At 40.1% G+C, this 20,718-nt stretch overlaps 1 protein-coding gene across 9 annotated transcripts in view; it reads right to left on the bottom strand.

Annotated features, from left to right (window-relative positions):
• The window catches only part of FRYL (FRY like transcription coactivator), a 244,559-nt gene that overhangs the window by 12,826 nt on the left and 211,015 nt on the right, over window positions 1–20,718 (bottom strand). For all 9 annotated transcript variants that reach the window (XM_004268286.3, XM_033425475.2, XM_033425476.2 and 6 more), the window contains 9 exons: window positions 19,702–19,863; window positions 19,456–19,530; window positions 18,937–19,113; window positions 14,749–14,952; window positions 12,125–12,292; window positions 5,559–5,809; window positions 2,650–2,857; window positions 998–1,147; window positions 227–325 (listed from right to left, as the gene is read on the bottom strand). In XM_004268286.3, coding sequence (XP_004268334.1) covers window positions 227–325; window positions 998–1,147; window positions 2,650–2,857; window positions 5,559–5,809; window positions 12,125–12,292; window positions 14,749–14,952; window positions 18,937–19,113; window positions 19,456–19,530; window positions 19,702–19,863 — 1,494 coding nt within the window. The remainder of the gene's footprint in view (window positions 1–226; window positions 326–997; window positions 1,148–2,649; window positions 2,858–5,558; window positions 5,810–12,124; window positions 12,293–14,748; window positions 14,953–18,936; window positions 19,114–19,455; window positions 19,531–19,701; window positions 19,864–20,718) is intronic.

The raw sequence follows: 20,718 nt of genomic DNA, 5'->3' as shown, positions 1-20,718 counted from the left end.
TTTTATAAAGCTCATTTTCCATTGTGCTCTTAGGCTCTTAGAGGGCCAATTTCTAAAAGCTAAAGATAGGAATTTACTGGACAGAGAGCTCCAAGGCCCCAACATTCTCAGTATAACCCTGAGGCAAGTGTTAACAGGTTCTGTTTTCCATCTCAGTATTATGCCAGGTTAGCGCTTCCAGTGTCACAAGCGACTACTTTATTTTACATGGTAAAAACAGACTGACCTGCTCAGCTGCTTCTCGTTTGGCATTGTACGTATCCAGGTGCTCTTGCAATTCCAAAACACTGAACTTGAGTGTTTCTAGCAAATCACAGGACATCAGCTGTCAAATCAGAAACACATTGATCCAGGTCACCGTTTCTGATCACAATCCTGAGACCAAAAACGTTGGTTTTCAGGCCAGCTTAAGCCGGCCTCCCTAACTGTACGCTGTCCCATACTAAGGACTGACCTTTCACTGAAACAGAGGAGAAGTGCAGTGCAATGTCAGAAGGATAAGCATGCCTTCAACTGCCTTCAAAAATGGGCTCAGGCAAAAATGGCATGTCAGTCCAGGATACACCTTAAAGGTAACACCCTTGAAGCTTTTTTAAACCTTAATTCTTTAAAAACCTTAATACATAATCTACAGGCGTGCTTGGACACAAGTGGGGAAGACCAGGGAGTTCTGGGTTCTTCATGGGGGAGGTCTAGCCCTCTCCTACCCACTTTTACTCAGGAATCAGGAAAAGTACACATCTCTAGAGCATGATTTTTCAGCTTCCCCATCTAGGACTCTGTGGAGGGTGAGGGCAGGGAGAGGCCAGAATCAGAAATAGTCACAAGCCACTGCATATAATACACGGGAATTATATTCTGCTAGATATTTATCATCAAGTTGAAAAATATGAATCTTCAGACTTCAAAATTCTGAATTACCTTAAAAAAAAGACCATTTACTGAACGATGCCATTTCAATTCAGTTTTTATAATAAGCCCTCATGTTAAAACTTACTGTTTCAGCATCCACAAAGACTGTCGGGCATTCTGAACACATCATCATCACTTCCAGTGAACTTTTAAATTTGGTACCAATGCGTTGCAGACTCTCACCAAGAAAGCTGACTGCCTCATTAGTTATGTCTCCAAACTTTCTTTGAATTGACTATGGAGAAAACATAAGAAAAATGTTAGTATTTCATATGAAAGCCTTTTTTCATGTTTAAGTAAAAAAGCATAATTTATAATTAGAGCAACCTTTTATTTTAAAACTATTATTGTAGTGCTGTATAGAACTCTTAAAACTGATCTGTAAGTTTTTAGGCACTTTAGGAAACATGGTAATTTCTAAAAATGATCAAAACAGTATTTACAGAACAGTATTCCTGAAAAAAGAAACTATTGATACAGGCTATTCATCTCCCCATTCCTGAGGTTTTTTTCATTAGGAAAGACAGAAGGAATACATGCTATATACATTGTTGGAAATAAAGTCCTCACATGTGTGAGGAATTAGCTCTTCTAAAGTTAAGTTCTACCTGAAAGAAACTTTCAGTAAAAGTAGTGTACTATCCTTGGCTATGAGCTGCCTTCTGACTTTAAGTCATCAAAATGCATCAAGGATAATATCTTCTCAAAACTCAAGAATATTCAATCACATAAAACAATCAGTGCCTGACCCATAGTGAGCACTCAATGAATTAGTGTCATCAACAGTGTAATTACTATACAAATACTTAACGTGTACCTACATGTATATGTGTAGCACCATTAGCTGTCATTATGATTAATTAGAAAAAAAAAAGCGTAAGCCACAGTCTTGGGCATCAAGAAATTTATATCTCTGGCATGAAAAGAATATAAATAGAAACCCGAGTAGCAATGCAAAACTACAGAATTAAATAAATAAATGCTCCAGGTAATAAGCACTAAAGAACTTCCAGGAGGGAGAGACCGAAGGTTGGGGTGGTTGGTTGGGAAAACCTCAGAGAGAATGTGTACTGAGCTGGGTTTTCTAAGATGGGCAAAGTTGCTGAGGTAGGGAGGAAAGGTGGCAGGTAGTTTGGAGAATAATGACTTAAATGGTGGCATTTCTCTCTGCCTTGGTTTCCCTAGCTACAGAATGCTAAAAACACATCTACGTTACATAGGTCTATTGTAAGAATTACTTAATGTAGGACATTTAGCCTAGCACCTAGCATGTACTGAATGCTCAATAAATGTCAGCTCATATTATTTTTAGGGCTGGAAACAAGCCTGGCTAAAATTTTTAAGGTCCCCACACTGTGATGAAAGTGCCAATGAATTTAACACTTTATGATAAGTTGTCTTGTGATACTGACGTAAGCTCCTTGAAGGCAGGAACCATGCTTTATATTTCTTTGGTGTCCCTGGAAGTGCCTAGCATACTGCAGAAAACTTATCAGATGTTGTTCTGAAGTTTTACTCTAATTGCCTTAGAGGCGATATCGGTACTAGTCATTGTATAATGTCCCAGCAGTGCTACAGTGTCAAAGTGTAAATTTAAATATCACTATCTTAGGAAAATAAAAATTTTTAAAGGGAATCAGTGGGAATATTAAAATTTGAGATACTGATTTTAGCCAAAACCCCATAACTTTATCAGGTAACTATAATATGAATTCAGAAACCCTAAACCTCACTGACCTGAAACAGCCTAGAAAACACGTGAAAAGTAAACACTGCACAGGACCCATCGGTGTCAGACAGCATCTGATTGACGTGACAGCGCCAGGCTTCTTCTTCATCATCGTACGCTACTGGCTGAAAAGCAGCTATGATGGCAGAAAGAAATGGTGATGGCAGAGGTGATGTCTGTGCTTCTGGAAAACCATCTTGCTCTTCTTCATCTTGACTGTTAACACAGATATCATCATCATAATATTATCGCAAAAGAATACACTCAATTACTTAAGATAGTTTGTCATCTAACATGGATTATTTTTTACTCGTATATACACATTGATTTAGAAAATGTGCAACCACCTAAACTTTGTGAGGAAGCACAAACAAGCAGATTTTCTTATTCATCCTGTTCTTTCTAGCATCTTGTTCTTTCTTAGCATCTTTGGAATCAGAAATCTAATTTCACATGACCAGCTTACAACAGCTCAAGTCCTAGCATAGGCCAGGGCTATGGAATAATTTCTGTAACTTCTATGAATAATACAGATTAGAATGCTTTCATTTTAAATGGTCAATTTTGGAGGCTTTTTATTTGAACAGGCCCAGATTGACAATGATAATATTTTTAAAGTTTTGTCATGTACTTTTATGTCAAGGGCTATATATTAGGTGCTTTATACAGATTGTTTTCATTCAATCTTCACAGCAACTCAAGGACAATTAAGTACTATTATTATCTTGACTTTTTACCCGTGAGGAAACAAAAAGTTCAGCGAAGTTAAATGATGTGCCTAGGCTACTGGGTAGGAAATGACAGAGCCAGAATTTGAAGCCAGGACTTCAAATGGGACCAAACCCAGTGTTAAAGCCATGACATATACTATATGCCTAGCAGTATGGCAGTAACAGCTCTGACTCAAAGAAACATAAGGCCTGGCCATTTTCTTTGAGAAATTTATAATCCCCACAGTCAGATAATACATACAAAAATGAGACAATGGGAAAAGATGGAGATGTATTTGGGTTGGGCATCCTATAAGGAAATGTGTGACTCTGGGTCTTAATATTGCGTATTTCACATTACAGGGTAGCTCCACAAGGCTTTATAGAAATTACGGAGCAATTCCTATGGAAGAGAGGGATCTGAGAAGACTGGGGGGGAAAAGATCAAAATGAAGCAGACATTTGAAGTGAAAAATTATATCTCAAAAAGTTTAATTTTTAAAATGTCACTGTGGTGATTGATTTGAACAAAATGTATCCTCTAAGCTTGAGTACATATACCCCTATATTTAGTAAGGATGTTTAATTCTATTTCAACTTCAGTCCTTGGCCAAAGTCAGCACTTTGGCTGCAGCCTTTTAGAAAGGTAGACAGCTGAGTATCTACCCCTGCTTCATTTCTGGTGTCCCTTAACTTGTGTATGATCAATGAGTGAGTGATTGCATAGGCTACTGTCACATCCAAGTCAGTAATATGAACAAGGTGTGTCACCAAGATTTGTCGTTAACATCTGAATGTACACTTTCAAGTGTAGGTAGGCATTCCAGATACGCTGAGAGTGAAAAATCTCATGTGCTACATAAGTTAAAACTCAATTATCACTTGAAGTACTGATATAAATGAAAAGCTTTTTTTTTTTTTTTTTTTTGCGGTACATGGGCCTCTCAGTTGTGGTCTCTCCCGTTGCGGAGCACAGGCTCCGGACGTGCAGGCCCAGCGGCCATGGCTCACGGGCCCAGCCACTCTGCGGCATGTGGGATCTTCCTGGACCAGGGCATGAACCCGTGTCCCCTGCATCGGCAGGTGGACTCTCAACCACTGCGCCACCAGGGAAGCCCAAATGAAAAGCTTTTATTGTAGGAGTAAAGCTCTGATATACTTGATTACTTATAAAAATAATTATCAGGGAGCTTCAAACTGTTGAATAGGGAAATAAATACACTGATAGAGAGTGCATTAAATTAGATGTGCTTATAAAGAACATTATTTTGAGCCACAAATATTTATAAAATTAATTTAAAAAGCAAAATAGTAGATGTAGATTATATCGTAAGTCTCATCATTATAGAACTGTTTGGTATTTAAGTTACATAACAGCCACCAAACTTTCTTTTAAGAACTTTATGTAATAATTGATTATTCAATTTTGTCAGCTCATGAGTGAAAAAAAGTCCTATTTGAGAATTCAACTATCACTTTGTGATAATTTTGAAGCTATGGTGCATAAACATTTAAAAGGAGCACTCTTAACATCTGACAGTAGTAAGAAATGGTCACTTTTGCCCATTATATAAGTCAAGCTTTAAAAATATGACTGTTGGGGCTTCCCTGGTGGCGCAGTGGTTGAAGGTCTGCCTGCCAATGCAGGGGACACGGGTTCGTGCTCCGGTCCGGGAGGATCCCACGTGCCACGGAGCGGCTGGGCCCATGAGCCGTGGCCGCTGGGCCTGCACGTCCGAAGCCTGTGCTCCGCAGCGGGAGAAGCCACAGCAGTGAGAGGCCCGCGTACCGCCAAAAAAAAAAAAAAAAAAGACTGTTGATAATAAAACTATAAAATAATTTTTGGAACCTATTTCAGATTTGTTCTGGTGTCACAGAGTTCATGCCATGATTTTGATACTTGGTTCTGGCCATGGCCCAATATTGATTTTAACACTCGGCCATTTGGCATTTTGCCAAAATAGGTACTTGGTGTACTGCTAAATGCAGAATGCTATTCACTATGTTCTGAGAATGGCCTACTTGTTTTTCTTTAAGTGAATGTCAATAATAGAAAATAAACCCATCGTAAAAATGAGGTAACTCATTTTACCTTGGAAACACACACAGGAATGAAAGTCCGCTTACTAGAACAGAGGGTCATATTTGGGAGGGGATAGGAGAGAAAATATCACCTCATTATCGTGTCTGTGATACTGTATTCTCACCTAGACAGCCCAGAGAAATCCGCTTCCTCTTCTTCACATCGTTCATCCAGTTCTTTCAGAGCTAAGGTGACATCTTCTTCACAGACTGACCCGGGGTAGCTCTCCGGAGCCGAAGGCTCTGGCATGTCAGTTTCCTCTAAATCAAGAATCCCTTGACACACGAGAGAATCCTGCTGTTCTTGAATAATATACGACCCTTCATCTTCAAAGGCTGTAAGAACTTGTTCCTCCTTTAATACTGAGCTCGTATCCTGTAAAACAATTATGTTTTTTATGGCCTTGAAAAACATTAAAGAGAATTTTACCAACACAGAATAAATGACTATTGCCACCGACCTACATCTATTTTACTAGGCAGTCTTCATTTACACAGTTTAAGTTTTGGAATTTTTGGACTCTGATCATATAAAATTGATTTTTAAAAATATTTCCAGCTTTAAAATATTTTGAAATTAAAATGTATCACCTATTGCCACTTAGAAACATCATGGAGATCTTTTTTCTCCTACTAGGATTTAGGTGTTTACTTAGAAATATATCCTTATATATATAACACCTTCTCTCATACATATTCTAATTCCACATAAGTATAACTTTGTATTATTACTATCAATTCTCTCTTATTTGAAATGTCATTTCTTTCATTATGCTTGAACCTTATATCCAGTGAATCGTGGATATAAGAAGGGGAGGTAATTCAAAATGGTTAACCCACTGGTCCTATGGGGCTACCGTGAATCAAGAACAGGTCCTGACCAATCAGGAGGCTGCTGAACGAAAACAGGGAGGGCCACCTGACTGGTTTAAGTGAGCCGAACACCAGAGATGTAAGATTTGCTTTCAGGTGATAAGACCACAGTAACTCATTTAGGTTTGAGTTCTGAGGCTGCTTCATCAATGAGTTAGAGTTCAGAGAACACTGGGAAATTTCAGACTGTTGTACTTTTGAGAATTAAATGAACTATAAACATTTGTCAGTGGGGGAAATGATAATGGAAATGTGTGTTATAAAGTATACAGTGTGGACTTCCCTGGTGGTACAGTGGTTTAGAATCCACCTGCAGATGCAGGGGACATGGGTTTGAGCCCTGGTCGGGGAACTAAGATCCCACATGCCACGGGGCAACTAAGCCCGTGCGCCACAAGTACTGAGCCTGCGAGCCACAATTACTGAAGCCCACACGCCTGGAGCCCGTGCTCCGCAACAAGAGAAGCCACCGCGATGGGAAGCCCACGCACTGCAACGAAGAGTAGCCCCCGCTTGCCACAACTGGAGAAAGCCTGTGCGCAGCAACAAAGACCCAACGCAGCCAAAAATAAATTAATTAATTAAAAATAAAAAATTTTAAAAATAAAGTATACAGTGGTATTTCCTTCCTATCCATTGTAACATTACTGAAATGATGTTGCCATGTGCCTGGCGTGGAGTAAAAGTTCAACAGGTACTGGCTGAATAAATGAACTACCACTACTGAAAAAGAAAAATACTTCCGGGGTGTATATCATGTCATATCAGCACCATATCAGCACATTAGTTCAATCAGTTTGAAAGTAAGCACTAAAATAGTCTCACAGCTTTAGGAATAAAGATGAACTTCTTTCGGTACTTAGACCTAAGGTTACTACTTAGTTCTACAGTAGTTCCTTATCTCTTTTTCATGGATAAAAATAGAATTTTCCTTCCAAATTATGAAAAGTAAGTGAAATCCAGAGCCCCTGACCTCAGACCTCATCCGTAAAATTCATGTATAAAATGAAGGATTTTGACCAGCTTCTGGGCTGGGTGCTCTGGGATAAATTAATAACTACAATTAGTGTGCAAACTAATAATGGGGTTAGGCTAATGTACAAATGACGATAATATACGGTAGAGTATGGTACATGCAAGGTAAATATAAGTGATATACAGAGGACTACTGGTACTCAAAGGGAAAGATCACATCTGGTTGAGGCAATGAAGACTAGTCTCTTTGGAGGAAACGACATACGGTGGGCTTTGACAAAGATGGGGTAGGAGTAATGCTATGGACCAAAAGTTTCTGTCCCCTCAAAATTCCTATGTTGAAACCCTAACTCCCAATGGGATGGTATTAGAGGTAGGGGCCTTTGGGAGGTGATTAGGTCATGAGGGTAGAACCCTCATGAATGGGATTAGGACCCTTAAAAGAGGACAGAGAGCTGGCTTGTTCTTTTCCCACCATGTGAGAACACAACAAGAAGAGCTCCCAGGAAGAGAGCCCTCACCAGACAACGAATGGCTGGCACCTTGATCCTGGACTTCCTGGCCTCCAGAACTGTGAGAAATACATTTTATTGTTGATGAGCACCCCTGGTGACAGTATTTTGTTATAGCAGCCCAAGCTAAGATAGACGGTGTCTCAGGGGAAAGGACTTAGAAGATATCGAAGGCACAGAAGAAACATGGCAGGAAAACACAAAGTGTACTAAGGGAACACTGGTCTGGAGGTAATTATGCAGGGAAAGCACAAACTCTTTGAGTCTTCACAGGATAGTACTTTATAAATAATATAGTATAATCATTCCTTCATTGCTCCAATAGCTTATATTCAGTACACTCTATTTAAGGTTTCCATCTGAATTTTTTTCTTAAAGATCTGGCCATTAAAGGGGTAAGCATTAGTTATTTGGAAAGATATTTTTCCTTCTACGTATCATGTTGAAATAACCCACCAAACTTCTTAGTTTAATGCCGTCACTTTTCATTAGTGTACACCTGTAATTTGTTGTCATTTGTTCTTGAATAATAATTTGAAAATCGATGTTTTACCTAAAATTATTATTATATAGTATATGCTGAAATTTTCTAATAACACCTAGAATGCATGAAGAGAGTGCTTTTTGGTTAATGGAATGAATTCCACTATTATACACAGATGGTGAGAATCAAATTTTCTTGAACTTTACCTTATTACACAATGTCTGTCTGTCTGTCTGTCTCTCTCTCTCTCTCACACACACACACACACACACATGCACACTTCCATTCCAAGTTTCATTTCCTATAAGGAATAATTTCTGTCACACATGAATTGGTATCTAAACTATTATAGATACTAGAAGAAATCCCTCTGTGGAGGTTTCTCTGATAAACACAAGGACATAATCCCCTCTAGCGTAATTTGTATATATTATAGAGAAGGGAAGGACACACTGGGCTCTAAATTTTCTGTCTTGAGGTGGAATGCTTTAGCCTATTACGTTTCTTCTTCCCGATATTAACATAATTTAAGGGGAAAATTCAAACATTTCTAGGATTTTTTCTTTAGTTCATAAAATGTTTCATCTACTATAATTAACTGTATTCCTCTTCTTGAGAAACTGCTTTATAGCAATATGCATAGCATATGTAACTCATATATAACTCTATATAATAGAGTTCTGGTTTTATTTCAATATATTAGTGCTTTCATACTTTTTTTTTTGTGGTACGTGGGCCTCTCACTGTTGTGGCCTCTCCCGTTGTGGAGCACAGGCTCCGGACGCACAGGCTCAGCGGCCATGGCTCACGGGCCTAGCTGCTCCGCGGCATGTGGGATCTTCCTGGACCGGGGCACAAAACCGCGTCCCCTGCATCGGCAGGCGGACTCTCAACCACTGCGCCACCAGGGAAGCCCTTTCCTACGTTTTTTAAAGGCACAATTTTGGGTCATTTAACACTGTTTGGCACACCAGGGAAAAACAAGTTAGGTCATCATATCCAGCAGATACAAACTTGAATCATTCTCTTGTGGACAGCCATTCTTTTGGGGATTAATTTTAATGTCAATAGAATTATTTCTAAAAGAAATAGTATGATTCAAAAATATCTCCTTCATTCTCATCTGCCAGTGTCACGAAGTTTACAGTGATACTGAACTGTACTACTGTAAAAGGGAAAAAAACCTAGTAAATTAAAGTGTTTTTCCTTCATTTAAAAAAAAGTATCCTCCTCAGGAACTTTATAGTACCTCGGAAGTAGGCCCATTAGATATTGTCGGATGAATGAATGTCTCATCTGAAATAACACAATTTCCAATATGTGTGGAAATATATATGAATTTCTGATTCATTTCCAATAAATATGAATGATTTACAGGAGGTAGTTTACTCACTAACTATGATTACAGCTATTTTAATTACCAAAAATAAAAGACTTCCCTGTTTGTTAACTACACAAAATTAAAGCACATGACCACTTAACCATACTGCTTTTGTTAAAAAGGTATTTCTAGGATCAGCCTGCTGTCTTCCATTGTTTCTAATGAGAATGTCTGTTGACCAGTAACATGCTATGAGGCACACCAGACACAGTAGATTAGATTAACTAGTAGCTAATGCTCATGTAGCAAGCCTTCCAACGCTGAAAGGAACACAGTCTACTTAAAGCGCAGCTCTGCACCCTGTCGGCTCCCCCCGTAGACACTTTCCTGCCCACGCATTCTGTCGCTTCGGGACCCCCGATCTCCTGCTGATAGTCTCGTTTGTCTCCTCATCTCAGCCCCCTCCAATCCTCCCTCCACAGCTCGGTCAGAGACTTTACTAAAACACTGATCGGACTTTAACCTTCCTTGATGACAGACTGCAAGCTCCATGTGGCAGGTAGAGGTACTGGAACCGACTTTCCCTTCGCCCCAGGAAAAGCCAAGATTGAAGAGAATAAACACAATCAGATCATGTCCTCCTGCTGAAAACCCTGCGACGGTTGCCTGCTGCGTGGCCTCTAAGCTTGCCCTCGAGAGCGCCCGGCCCCTCCTCGGGGAGTTCCTCCCCGACTCCACTCCCTCAGGTACACGTGCTCCAGCCCCAAGGGCCGGCTTGTCAGCTCATCAGGGCCTTCTCCACTCCCGTTTCCTGGGCCCTGAACATTCTTTCTCCACACCTTCAAGGGCTGGCTCCTCGTTACTTGTTTCTCCTCAAATGCCGCCCTATCTAACTCTCTCCCTTACCAAGTCCACATTACAGTCAGATTTTCTTAGTATGAAGAGTAAGATGATCACTTTCAGATATATCATTTATGTTTTATCTGTTTTACCTGTTTATTTTGTCTCTCCTACTAGAATTAAGCTCCATAAACCAGGAGCCTTGGCCTGTTTCACATGGTGCTATATGCCCAGGGCCTAGGACAGCGCCCAGCACACGGCAGGGGCTCAATAAATAAATATTGCTGAAATGTCTGACTGCCTGTGTGCCCCGTATTCCCAAGTCGGTATCTGGTACGGGGCTCGTCACATAACAGGCATCTCTGGGAAGAATGAAAATTCATGACTTCCTATCATCTCAAGGTAAAGTGTGTCTTTAGCACGGCCTGTGGGACCCAGCATGTCTTAGACTCGTCCATCTCTCCTCCTGCTGCTGCCTGCACATACCATGTTATTTCACATGGCCGTGTCTTTCTGCATGATGCCCCTCTGCCTGCAAAGTCTCAACTGCCACGAAGCCCATCCTCTGCCACCATCACCCTTAATGCACAGCTGATCGGTTGTCCTTTGAGTTTTCACAAAGCTTTGAGCATGTCTATTACTGAGTTTCTCATATTGGCATGTAGTGCCATTTTTTTAAACCATCTCTGTCTCCCTTAATAGACAGTGGACACTCTGAGGACAGGGTAATGTCTTATTCATCTTTCTAGCACCTAATGGAATGCCCAGCATCTAGTAAATCTCAATAAATATTTGTTGAATTGAATTACCTAAACTTCAGCCGTACTAATGTGAGCATTTAAAAAACTCCCCAAATGCCTTCATTTCAGAATGTATCTGCTTACTGTAAAGATCTACAATACACTGTCAGTGTAATAAGAACATGAGATTTCAACTGACTCAGATAATAAGATCTAACAACTAGATTGGTCTAGATCTAATAACTACATTAATTTGGTTAACACTGAAAAAAATATAGTATTTTCCTAATACCAAGGCATAACAGCATATATGAGAGAGCTATAGCAATTACAGTTTAAAAAATATCTGTAATAATCTTAAAAAAAAAGAAACAAAAAAACTAAGAAAACTAATACTTACTTATTTTTGGTCAGTCATTAGCTTGGAATCTGGCTTACTTCTCACAGACCTTTCCAAAAAACATAATGCTAGTAGTTCCAAAATCTTTCTAAAAGGTTTCATTTTAACCAACTGCTAACACAGCTGGCCTGAGGTTTTCATCCCAATTATAGCACCAATCACAAAAACCCAAATACAAAGCAAAAAGAGAAGAAAAAATAAAAGCGGTCCTTCAAAGAAGGCACAGCGCCACAGAAGATGCTCCCGTCCCCAGAGAAGCGCCTGTACATTAACCTAATCACATTCTGCAGCACAAAATGCTCATTAAAAACACTCAGGGTTATTTTTAACCTGTAGGTCATTTCCTTAATCTATCAATGTTTTTTTGTGTTTTTTTTCAATCATCAGATCTGACTATATCACTTAACCAACAGGTTAGAAATACTGGTAACAAATCAAATTAATTAGCGTATCAGATGAAAACTCTTTCAAAAGAAAAGCAAAGGGCATAACGGATTGCTAAAAAGAGCCCAGATTGGCCATGCACCAGCCCCCGTGTCTCCCCACCTCAGGCAGCTGGCTGTTAGCATTATCTAGAGAAGCTTCCAAACTTGGGGTCTCATCTCTGATTTGCAGCACTTCTTCTGTTGAGATGCTGCCCGTGGAATCTTGAGACTGAAGAAGTAAATCAGGATGGTCTGGCATGGTTTCATCTGCAGCAGAATCATTGTTTAACTAAAAAGAGAGATAGTAAGATAAGGAATTCATTTATGAGTCAGTGACGGTCACAAAGGCCACAAGAAACATTCTATGCTGTAAGACATTCTGGGGCCATAGTTATAAAGAGCTTCTTTGACTTCCTAAAATTACTTTTTCCCCTCATTTCAGTCTATGCCAGAATTGGTGCTGTGAACGCAAGCAACTAACCCGTCAGCAGAAATGACGTATCCGTTAACAAGGGTTAAATTTTGCTAAATAAAAACTACCAAAGTGAAAGAGCTCCTTGTGACTGTGTTAATCTTGACCTAAAATTCTTATTTTTACAGTGACGTCTCGTGCTTGCAGTTGGTCTAAGGACTCGTGAAGGGGGCACTTTCACCTCCCCCGTGGCTTTGGCACCAAACGCTCAGTGGATTCTCAAGCAGCAGCATTAACTGGGAAGCAGGCACGTAAGTCTGAACTGGCCATTCACTTATTTAAGCAAAAATCAATACCACAAAACTTCAGTAAGACATAAAGAATTAGGACAATAAAGTTGTAATGGCAGGCCAGCCTCAGTGGTTTATGTTCTAAGAAAATATTACAATTTTTCCTCTTTTAAGCAGGGTTATACATTTTTTTTAAGGAATTATTTTTTAGGTGTGAAATGGTACTGTGATTATGATTTTATTTTATTTTTTGAATTTTTTTAAAAGTATACATTTTATTTAATATTTAGATACACTTTTTTCTCTTTTAAAAAATTTAATTTTTTTTAATACAGCAGGTTCTTATTGGTTATCCATTTTATACATATTAGTGTATACATGTCAATCCCAATCTCCCAATTCATCACACCACCACCCCCCTCCTGCCACTTTCCCCCCCTTGGTGTCCATATGTTTGTTCTCTACATCTGTGTCTCAATTTCTGCCCATGCAGGGTTATACGTTTTTAACGGCCAATATTTAACATAAGAAAAATCAAGTTCATGATTCAGAATAGATAAAGGCAAAAACTAATTTTTTTTTCCCTGTGAGGAGGAATCAGCTTCAAATTCTTTGTTAATTTCACTACCACTATGACTAGGGTCGGCCTTCTAAGGAGACAGTCAGTTCTGCCCTGAGGCTCTCATGGGAGCTAACCTTTGTTAAGCACTTACTATATGTCCTCCCCATGAAATTCCTACGAGGCAGGTACTGCAGGTACTACTGGGAGAGGGTAGGTAACGACCACAATTACACAGCAGGTTGGTGGCACGATGCCAGCCTCTGAGCCTCTAGTCTGGCTCCAGGGAGAGCCTGGGCCTTCTTCATTGAGTCGCTGCTACCAGCAACTCACTGTTCCTTTAAATGCGCACAGTCCCTGGAGGAGACTGTCCCTTAGGTAGCATGCAGACCACCTGGCTCAAATGCACTTACTAGCTGTGTGTCCTGGGACAAGTCACTTAATCTACAGAACTGCTGTAACCATACGTAGCTTGTGTGGTTGTGGGGAGAGTTATAGTGACTAATCCACATAAAACACCTTGCCCAGGGCCTGATGAATCTCAAACACTCAGCGAGTGGTAACTACTGCTACTGTTATCAGCAACACCTTATCACTTAATACGTGATAGGAAGTTAGTGGAAAGACATATTGGGGTAACGGTGAGATGCCACAACAGGAGGGGTGACAGGAAGCCAACCACAAGCTGACAACTGTACATGCTCACTGTCTAAAGCCAACTCAGCCTGGCCTTTCAACAGCACTGCCAGTGCTTTACCAGCAGACCGAGTGTGATGCAAATAGGCCCAATTAAAGAGAGGCACGGAAAGGGCCCTCATGTAAGAGCGCTGTAACCGTAGCTGCCGCCTGGTCTGCACTAGCTGACTCCTCATCGCGTGGGCCACGGTGGCTAATCCACACCCCTTCTCTCCCCTCGTCCTGCCACCTTCAAGTTCCAAGCCAGCTACCACTTCGTGCTCGTGGCTCCCATTTCTGAACGGACAGACTACTCCTGCAGCCTTCATTTTCTCATCTCTCTCTGTCTCTCTCTGAATATCTGCCATCTGGCCCTTGGAATACAAGTCAGAACCTCCATATAACAGACTTGATCTTGCAAAGAGAGCAAAGCTGTGCTCCATCTTTCCACGCTGACGAGGAAAGAAAAGCAGGTGGAGAATTAAGCGGTGCCGGTGCTCACACCGATACCAAAACATGTATCATTCGAGGCGAGGGCCTCTACAAGTGCCCAGCACGACTCACTGTTACTAGGAGAGAAGCAATAGCACATACGTCTCAGCGGCTAAGCGGCACACAGTATCAAATGTGTGTTAGTTCTGTCATGAATAATGGAACACTGCACTGCAGCTACAATTTTGTATTTTCATTTCAGTGTGTGCATTTCACCCGCACTGAAATGAAAATCACAATATAGAGAAACAGTAACTACTAAGCTGGAAGTTAGGAGAAAGGAGGCCAGCTGTCACTGTACGAAAAGGTCAGCGTACCATCTGCGTGCGTGAGAGTATCTGGCTTGCTGTGAGTGCTGCTTCTTCTTCTGAGGACTCGTCCGTATCCTCCTGGTTTGTCAGGTTCAGGCTGGGGGTGCTGCTGGAACACTGGTACTCCTGGAGCGATGGTGTGTCCCCTTTGTCGATACTGTCCAGTGAGCGCCTGCGGACTCCCCAGTTGAAATTGTCCATGCTTTCACCCTGGAAAAGCAAGACATCGTTTCTAAGACCTCAAATACATGCTTATAAATATAGGAAAGGTAATACAGCGGGAAAACATACACCAAGATGAGAAATACTTAATGCATCATCATAAGCAGAGTTTCAATCAGCCCTTCAATTTCTTGAAACTTTTAAAACATCATTCAATATTTATAATATTTAAAGGGATCAAAATATTTGGTCAATGACCTGTTTTAACTAAAGAATTCTCTTGACTTTCTATCTTATATTACTGGGGACCAACTAAATCTACTACCTAGGCCATTTCTATTCTAATACACAAACACAGATGAGACCACAAGGAAGACAAATACATCACAGATGACAACAAATAAACAATCCACAACACCAGGCTGCAACTTACCTGCAGCTCCTGGTTAGCAAAAAGGAAAACACACAGAATTAGAAAGAACGAAGACAAACATGTAAATATACACTACACTTTTGGGGAAAACTCTTTGTGATTTCTCAAACCCAAAGACTGATTCAAGCTCTGGATTAAGCTTTGTGCAGGAAGCCAACATGTGATTCAAACTACTTTTTTATGCAAAATATATTGTGAAAAAGTCAGAGACAGACACTTAAAACAACATTTCTATGATACACTTTGGCAACACAAACTTTAGGAAAACCTTCAAAATTTACATAGATTTAATGCTGGATACAATGTAAAACTGACTTAAAATACCCACATTCAGTTGACAACATACAGGTTCACGATTATTTTAGACTGTAGCATGGTTCTGGCTACACCCAATGGTCATTTTTTGCTACAAAGTAGTTTAAAATCAAGATCATATTTATCAAAACATAACCTTTGCCAATCTCAACAGGTCGACAGGAAATAAAACAAATTTCAATTTCGCCCCACTTACGGATTTATATAAGTTAACGTTTCTGTTATTCCAAGCTGATCCTCCTTTTGTAAGGATATAACTCTTACGCTCCTCTTTCTTAAGCCCTGATGACAAATTACAGTGTGTTGGCTAGCAAAATATGACTTCTGTGTATTCCTTTACTCAAGAGGGATTGTCCAGAATAGAGGTTTTCAGATTTTTTTTTTTTTTAAATAAAGCAGAGGAATACGCATGTCAAATGAAATTTACGACGGAAATCAACTGTGCAAAACTGATGAACAAAACCAGGGCTGCTCCGGTTGAAAAAGGGTGGCCAGGAGTCCTCGGATCTTTCCCTATTTCTCAGGTATCCCACACGCCCTAAGGCTCTGCAGGTCAGAGTTTGAAAGCCACCTTCCTAGAACATATCATTTCAAATATTGTGATGTAGCAGAACACATAATAATGGCAACAGCCCTTGATATGTATCTGGTGAATGAATGAATACACACTGTGGGCTTTCAAGGTTGGGGGATATTTTAGAAGTTTCATTAGCAGTCAAGTTTGTTTTGTAGCAAAGTACTTCCTTTTACCATGTTCGAAGAAAGACTATCTTTAGGTTTTAGAAAAGCTCTATCATTTGATTTGGCCTAATTATGAGGCATAAATTAGCACCACCCTCCCCAAATTACTGTGACTTGAATGAAAGATAGAACTACAATAAGCATCTTTAATTCCTTCTAAGGTTCTATTCAAAAGTCATATTCATTACTATGGACATTTTAGAGTACTGGATGAACCTGAAAGTATTTGCATTGTTCTTTAAAAAAAAAGGCAAACAAAAAGAAAGAACCTGACCATTACAAAAATGTCAAGAGCCAGCCTTTAGAGATTCTAAATTCTGCGCTGAAAAAAGCAAGTAACTACAGAAGAATTTATAAGTGGCTCATGCCCGTGAGGTAGGGCAGCAGGTCTCTTGAACCCACCACACTTCCTTGCCTGATTGTGCAAGTCTGTCCAATTTCCTACAACATGTTTTTCAAACTGTGGGAGCGACATCAATTTTAGAGGCTGGTGACCTGCTCTTTTTTTTAAAAAAAAAAAAACAAATGAAAGGAATAGAAAATATCACTGTGCATAGCATAGAGTAAGGATGCATATTCTTGAAATTTTTATTTTAAAGGTACGTCCATACAGATACACTTGGATGTGATATAAAATGTACTAGAAATGGCCACAGCTCAAAAAAAAAAAAGTTTAAAAGCCACTGCCCTGTAAGACGTTGAATAATACTTGTTCTTGGGCTCCTGTGAACCTGTCCAGTGGTGTCTTTGGGAATATGGCGAACTAGGACATAGGAGCCTGTGCCGCCCCTCAGCCAGGGTAAGGGCGTCTGCTGATCTCTGAGGCACCATGGTCATACCCTCATATCTGCAGGGGTGGGGGGCCTGGGGGGCCGAAGCACACAGGAGGACCTCCCTAAACTGGCTTCCTATCAACAGCTAATGGTGTGACGTGGCAGAAACCATTACATTTTATTCCTCCACCTCACCTATATGAGCCAAAGGAAACATCCCTTCAAGAGGGTTGATGAATGCATGCAAGTTATATGAGTGATTTTAATGTCTTTGGACAGAGATATATCAGTGACACGGTACGGATACTTGACAGTAAGGCATTTGGGGCTCTTGAAGACAGACATTTATAACAATTTTAGAATGAACATTTTTGTGATCTGTTTGATGTAAACTTTTCAGATTTAGGAGACTGTTGTTTAGGGGACTGACATCAGCTACAGGAATAGGCCCTGAACTGCCTAACATAACCAGGGCAGTGGGCAATCCTGTTCTCTTTGCCACAATGATTGGTTTAGAAATTGGCAAATGTCCCAACTTGGGCCAATGAGATGTGACAAGAAGCGTGCTAAAAGCATTCGGAGAGTAACTTCTTTACTTTCATGAGAGCATTTCTGGAAGTGACCCCTGCTTCCTTAACACTGCTGTGTGTGGACATAACCAAGGTCGTCTGAGGTGAAGCTGACTTGCAGAGAAGGGGAGAGCCTACAGAATTGCAGAGAAACAGCCGGAAACCTCACTGAGCCTTACCTAAAATAAGCTCTAACCCTGGGCTGGCTCAGCTCTGGGAGCGTGAATCTGCTTTCTGAGTTGGAGTTTCCATTTAGGAAGCATCTAAACCGACACAACTATCAACTTTCTCTAAACGGAGTCAATATCAAGGACAAAGTCCTTGGTATTGATTGAAATGAGGCATTTGAGAGAGCTGGCTCCAACCTAAAGAAGAAAGTGATGATCAATGTCATAGGCAGAATCTCAGCCACAGGAAAGTGTTCCAGAAGGGAGCCAAAGGCGCCTTAATCGTCAATTTAGTTTCAGGGCCACCCTCTTTAGAGTTGTCTGATAATTTTTTAAAAAATAACTAATTTTATTTTTATTTTTTGCGGTACGTGGGTCTCTCACCGTTGTGGCCTCTCCCATTGCGGAGCACAGGCTCCGGACGCGCAGGCCCAGAGGCCACGGCTCACGGGCCCAGCCGCTCCGCGGCATGTGGGATCTTCCCGGACCGGGACACGAACCCGTGTCCCCTGCATCGGCAGGCGGACTCTGAACCACTGCGTCACCAGGGAAGCCCTTATTTTATTTTTTAAATTTAATTTTTTTGGTCACGCTGCTCGGCATTCAGGATCTTGGTTCCCCAACCAGAGATCGAACCCGTGCCCTCTGCAGTGGAATCCTAACCGCTGGACTGCCAGGGAATTCCCCATGTCTGATATATTTAAATGTAATTTTTACTATTCTGCTGCACATTAATTTGTATAATTCATGCAAACATTTAAGTCTAAGCGCACCCTCATTAAAAAAAATACTTTCGAAGAAATCCATTTTTACTCTATATTTTTAAATATAAAGATGAAAAATTAGACGTTCCTTTTATTTCAGACTAATTCTGCTACGCTAACTGTACTAATCATGTTTAGTTCCCAGTTTAGATTTTTACCTTTTGACTTTACACTGCCCTTAATCAGGAAAGATCCTGTGGCTAAATCCTTCATTTTCATGCAGTTGTTAACTATTCTATAAATATTATAAAAGAAAGCCCATATCCTTACCTCTGCATCTTCCAACTCAACATCTAAAAAGTCAAAATCCTTAAAAACGCCAAACTGTTGTTCACTGCTGTTATCTTCCACAGCTACTTCTTCCTCTTGAATCATGTCCTCTGTTGCAGAAATGAGGCTAGTCTGTTGGTCCCCGACTTCCAAATCCTCATTAGAAGAAAATACAACCTGACCCCCAGCCAAAAACAAAGCAAAACAAAACAGAACAGAAAAAGGCCATCCATCAGCTTTGTCACTCTGAATATGGGACATCAGTGCCCTAAGAGCCATTGCAGGCCTCATCTGTCAATGAGCTCAGAGCTTCAATTTGGTCTAATGCCTAACTGGGTGTATGCTTAATTAGCATAGCGGCCAAGTGTCAGAGAGGCAAGTAATAGTTTTTTCATTCTAAGTCAACACTGTAAGTAAGGTTAAGTTAGAAAAGGCAAGCAAGGAGACACAATAATTTCCGTTTCTTCATGGACTAACGTGATTGTTAAAACCTTTACACAGGTTTTCATGATTACTCACTGATGGATTCTTCGGAAGACCAGACTCTGGACCACAGAGAGAAAGCACATTCATTAGCTTTTCTCTTGTTCTTCGCTAAGGAGAAAGAAAATGCAAACGTTACGATTCCTGATAAACTAAGACAAATTCTCAAGTTCTCATACATAGAATGAAATGGATTCTTCTATTCTATGAACTTTTTTTAAATCTTTTTTTAAAATTTTATTTTTTATACAGCAGGTTCTTATTCTATGAACTTTTATGTACCTGTGATAACTGTGGCCTCTTCCAACTAACAGGCACCAAGGCATTAGAATTAGAACCAGAAGAAGTTGAGGAAGTGCTTCTCGTCACAGCAATCACTTTCGGCTTCCCGTTTCTTCCAGTTGCGCTATGCTGATCACCATATTTATTTCCAATAATTGGTGTCTACACAGAAATAAAACGCCAGTGTTTGACTCAAATAATTCAACATAAATGGGTTAATAGCGTATCTATAATGACATTTTTTATAAACAGCCAAAAAAAACAGCATAAGGAGAAAGATTACTTAGCGTAAGGCAGAGACTACAAAAATCAAAGGTAATGATGATATCTTTTTTTTTTTTTTAAATCATAAGATTTCACTTTATTGGGAACCAGTCTCTGAGGAGATTATTGGAGAACTTATTCCTACTTTAAATACAGATCTGCTTTCTTTAAAAACGACCATCTTCACCTTTCCCCCCCATGATTATAAAATAGGTCCTCTTTGAAAGCTCAGAAAATATGAAAATGATTAAAAAAAATCACCTGTCAGCTCACCACTCAGACTTAATGTCTATTAATATTTTGGTGTTTTTTTGATCATGTTGTGTGCTTCAATAAGGTGCTTTGGCAAATATTCAAGATAAGTAACAACTTCAAAGAGAAAGCTATCTACATATGTCTTACTGCAAATCTGATATGTAACATTTCCAAAATTTATTTCCGTAAAATTCCATGATGAGTCCAAACGCTGGATGATCCAAAACATGTGTATTTACTTGGCTTTGTGAAGTGTCTCAAATTTGCATTTGAATATAATTTTAAGCTCACTTGCATGTCACCCAAGTCCCCTTATGATCTGGTTCCTGCTTATCTCCCCAACTTCAGCCTCCACCACTCCCTCCTGAACTTCACACTCCAGCAGAGCTGAGCTTGCTCCCCAAGCATATGGTGCCTTTGTGGACCTATGTGTTGGCACATGTCACCTCCTTTGCGTAGAACATGCGCCAAGCAAACCCCTAATCACTTTGAACATTG

The sequence above is a fragment of the Orcinus orca genome, chromosome 4, assembly GCF_937001465.1.
Source record: "Orcinus orca chromosome 4, mOrcOrc1.1, whole genome shotgun sequence".
NCBI classification, from domain to species: domain Eukaryota; kingdom Metazoa; phylum Chordata; class Mammalia; order Artiodactyla; family Delphinidae; genus Orcinus; species Orcinus orca.
The sequence above is the reverse complement of the archived record's forward strand: the minus strand, read 5'-3'. Positions and strand labels throughout refer to the sequence as shown.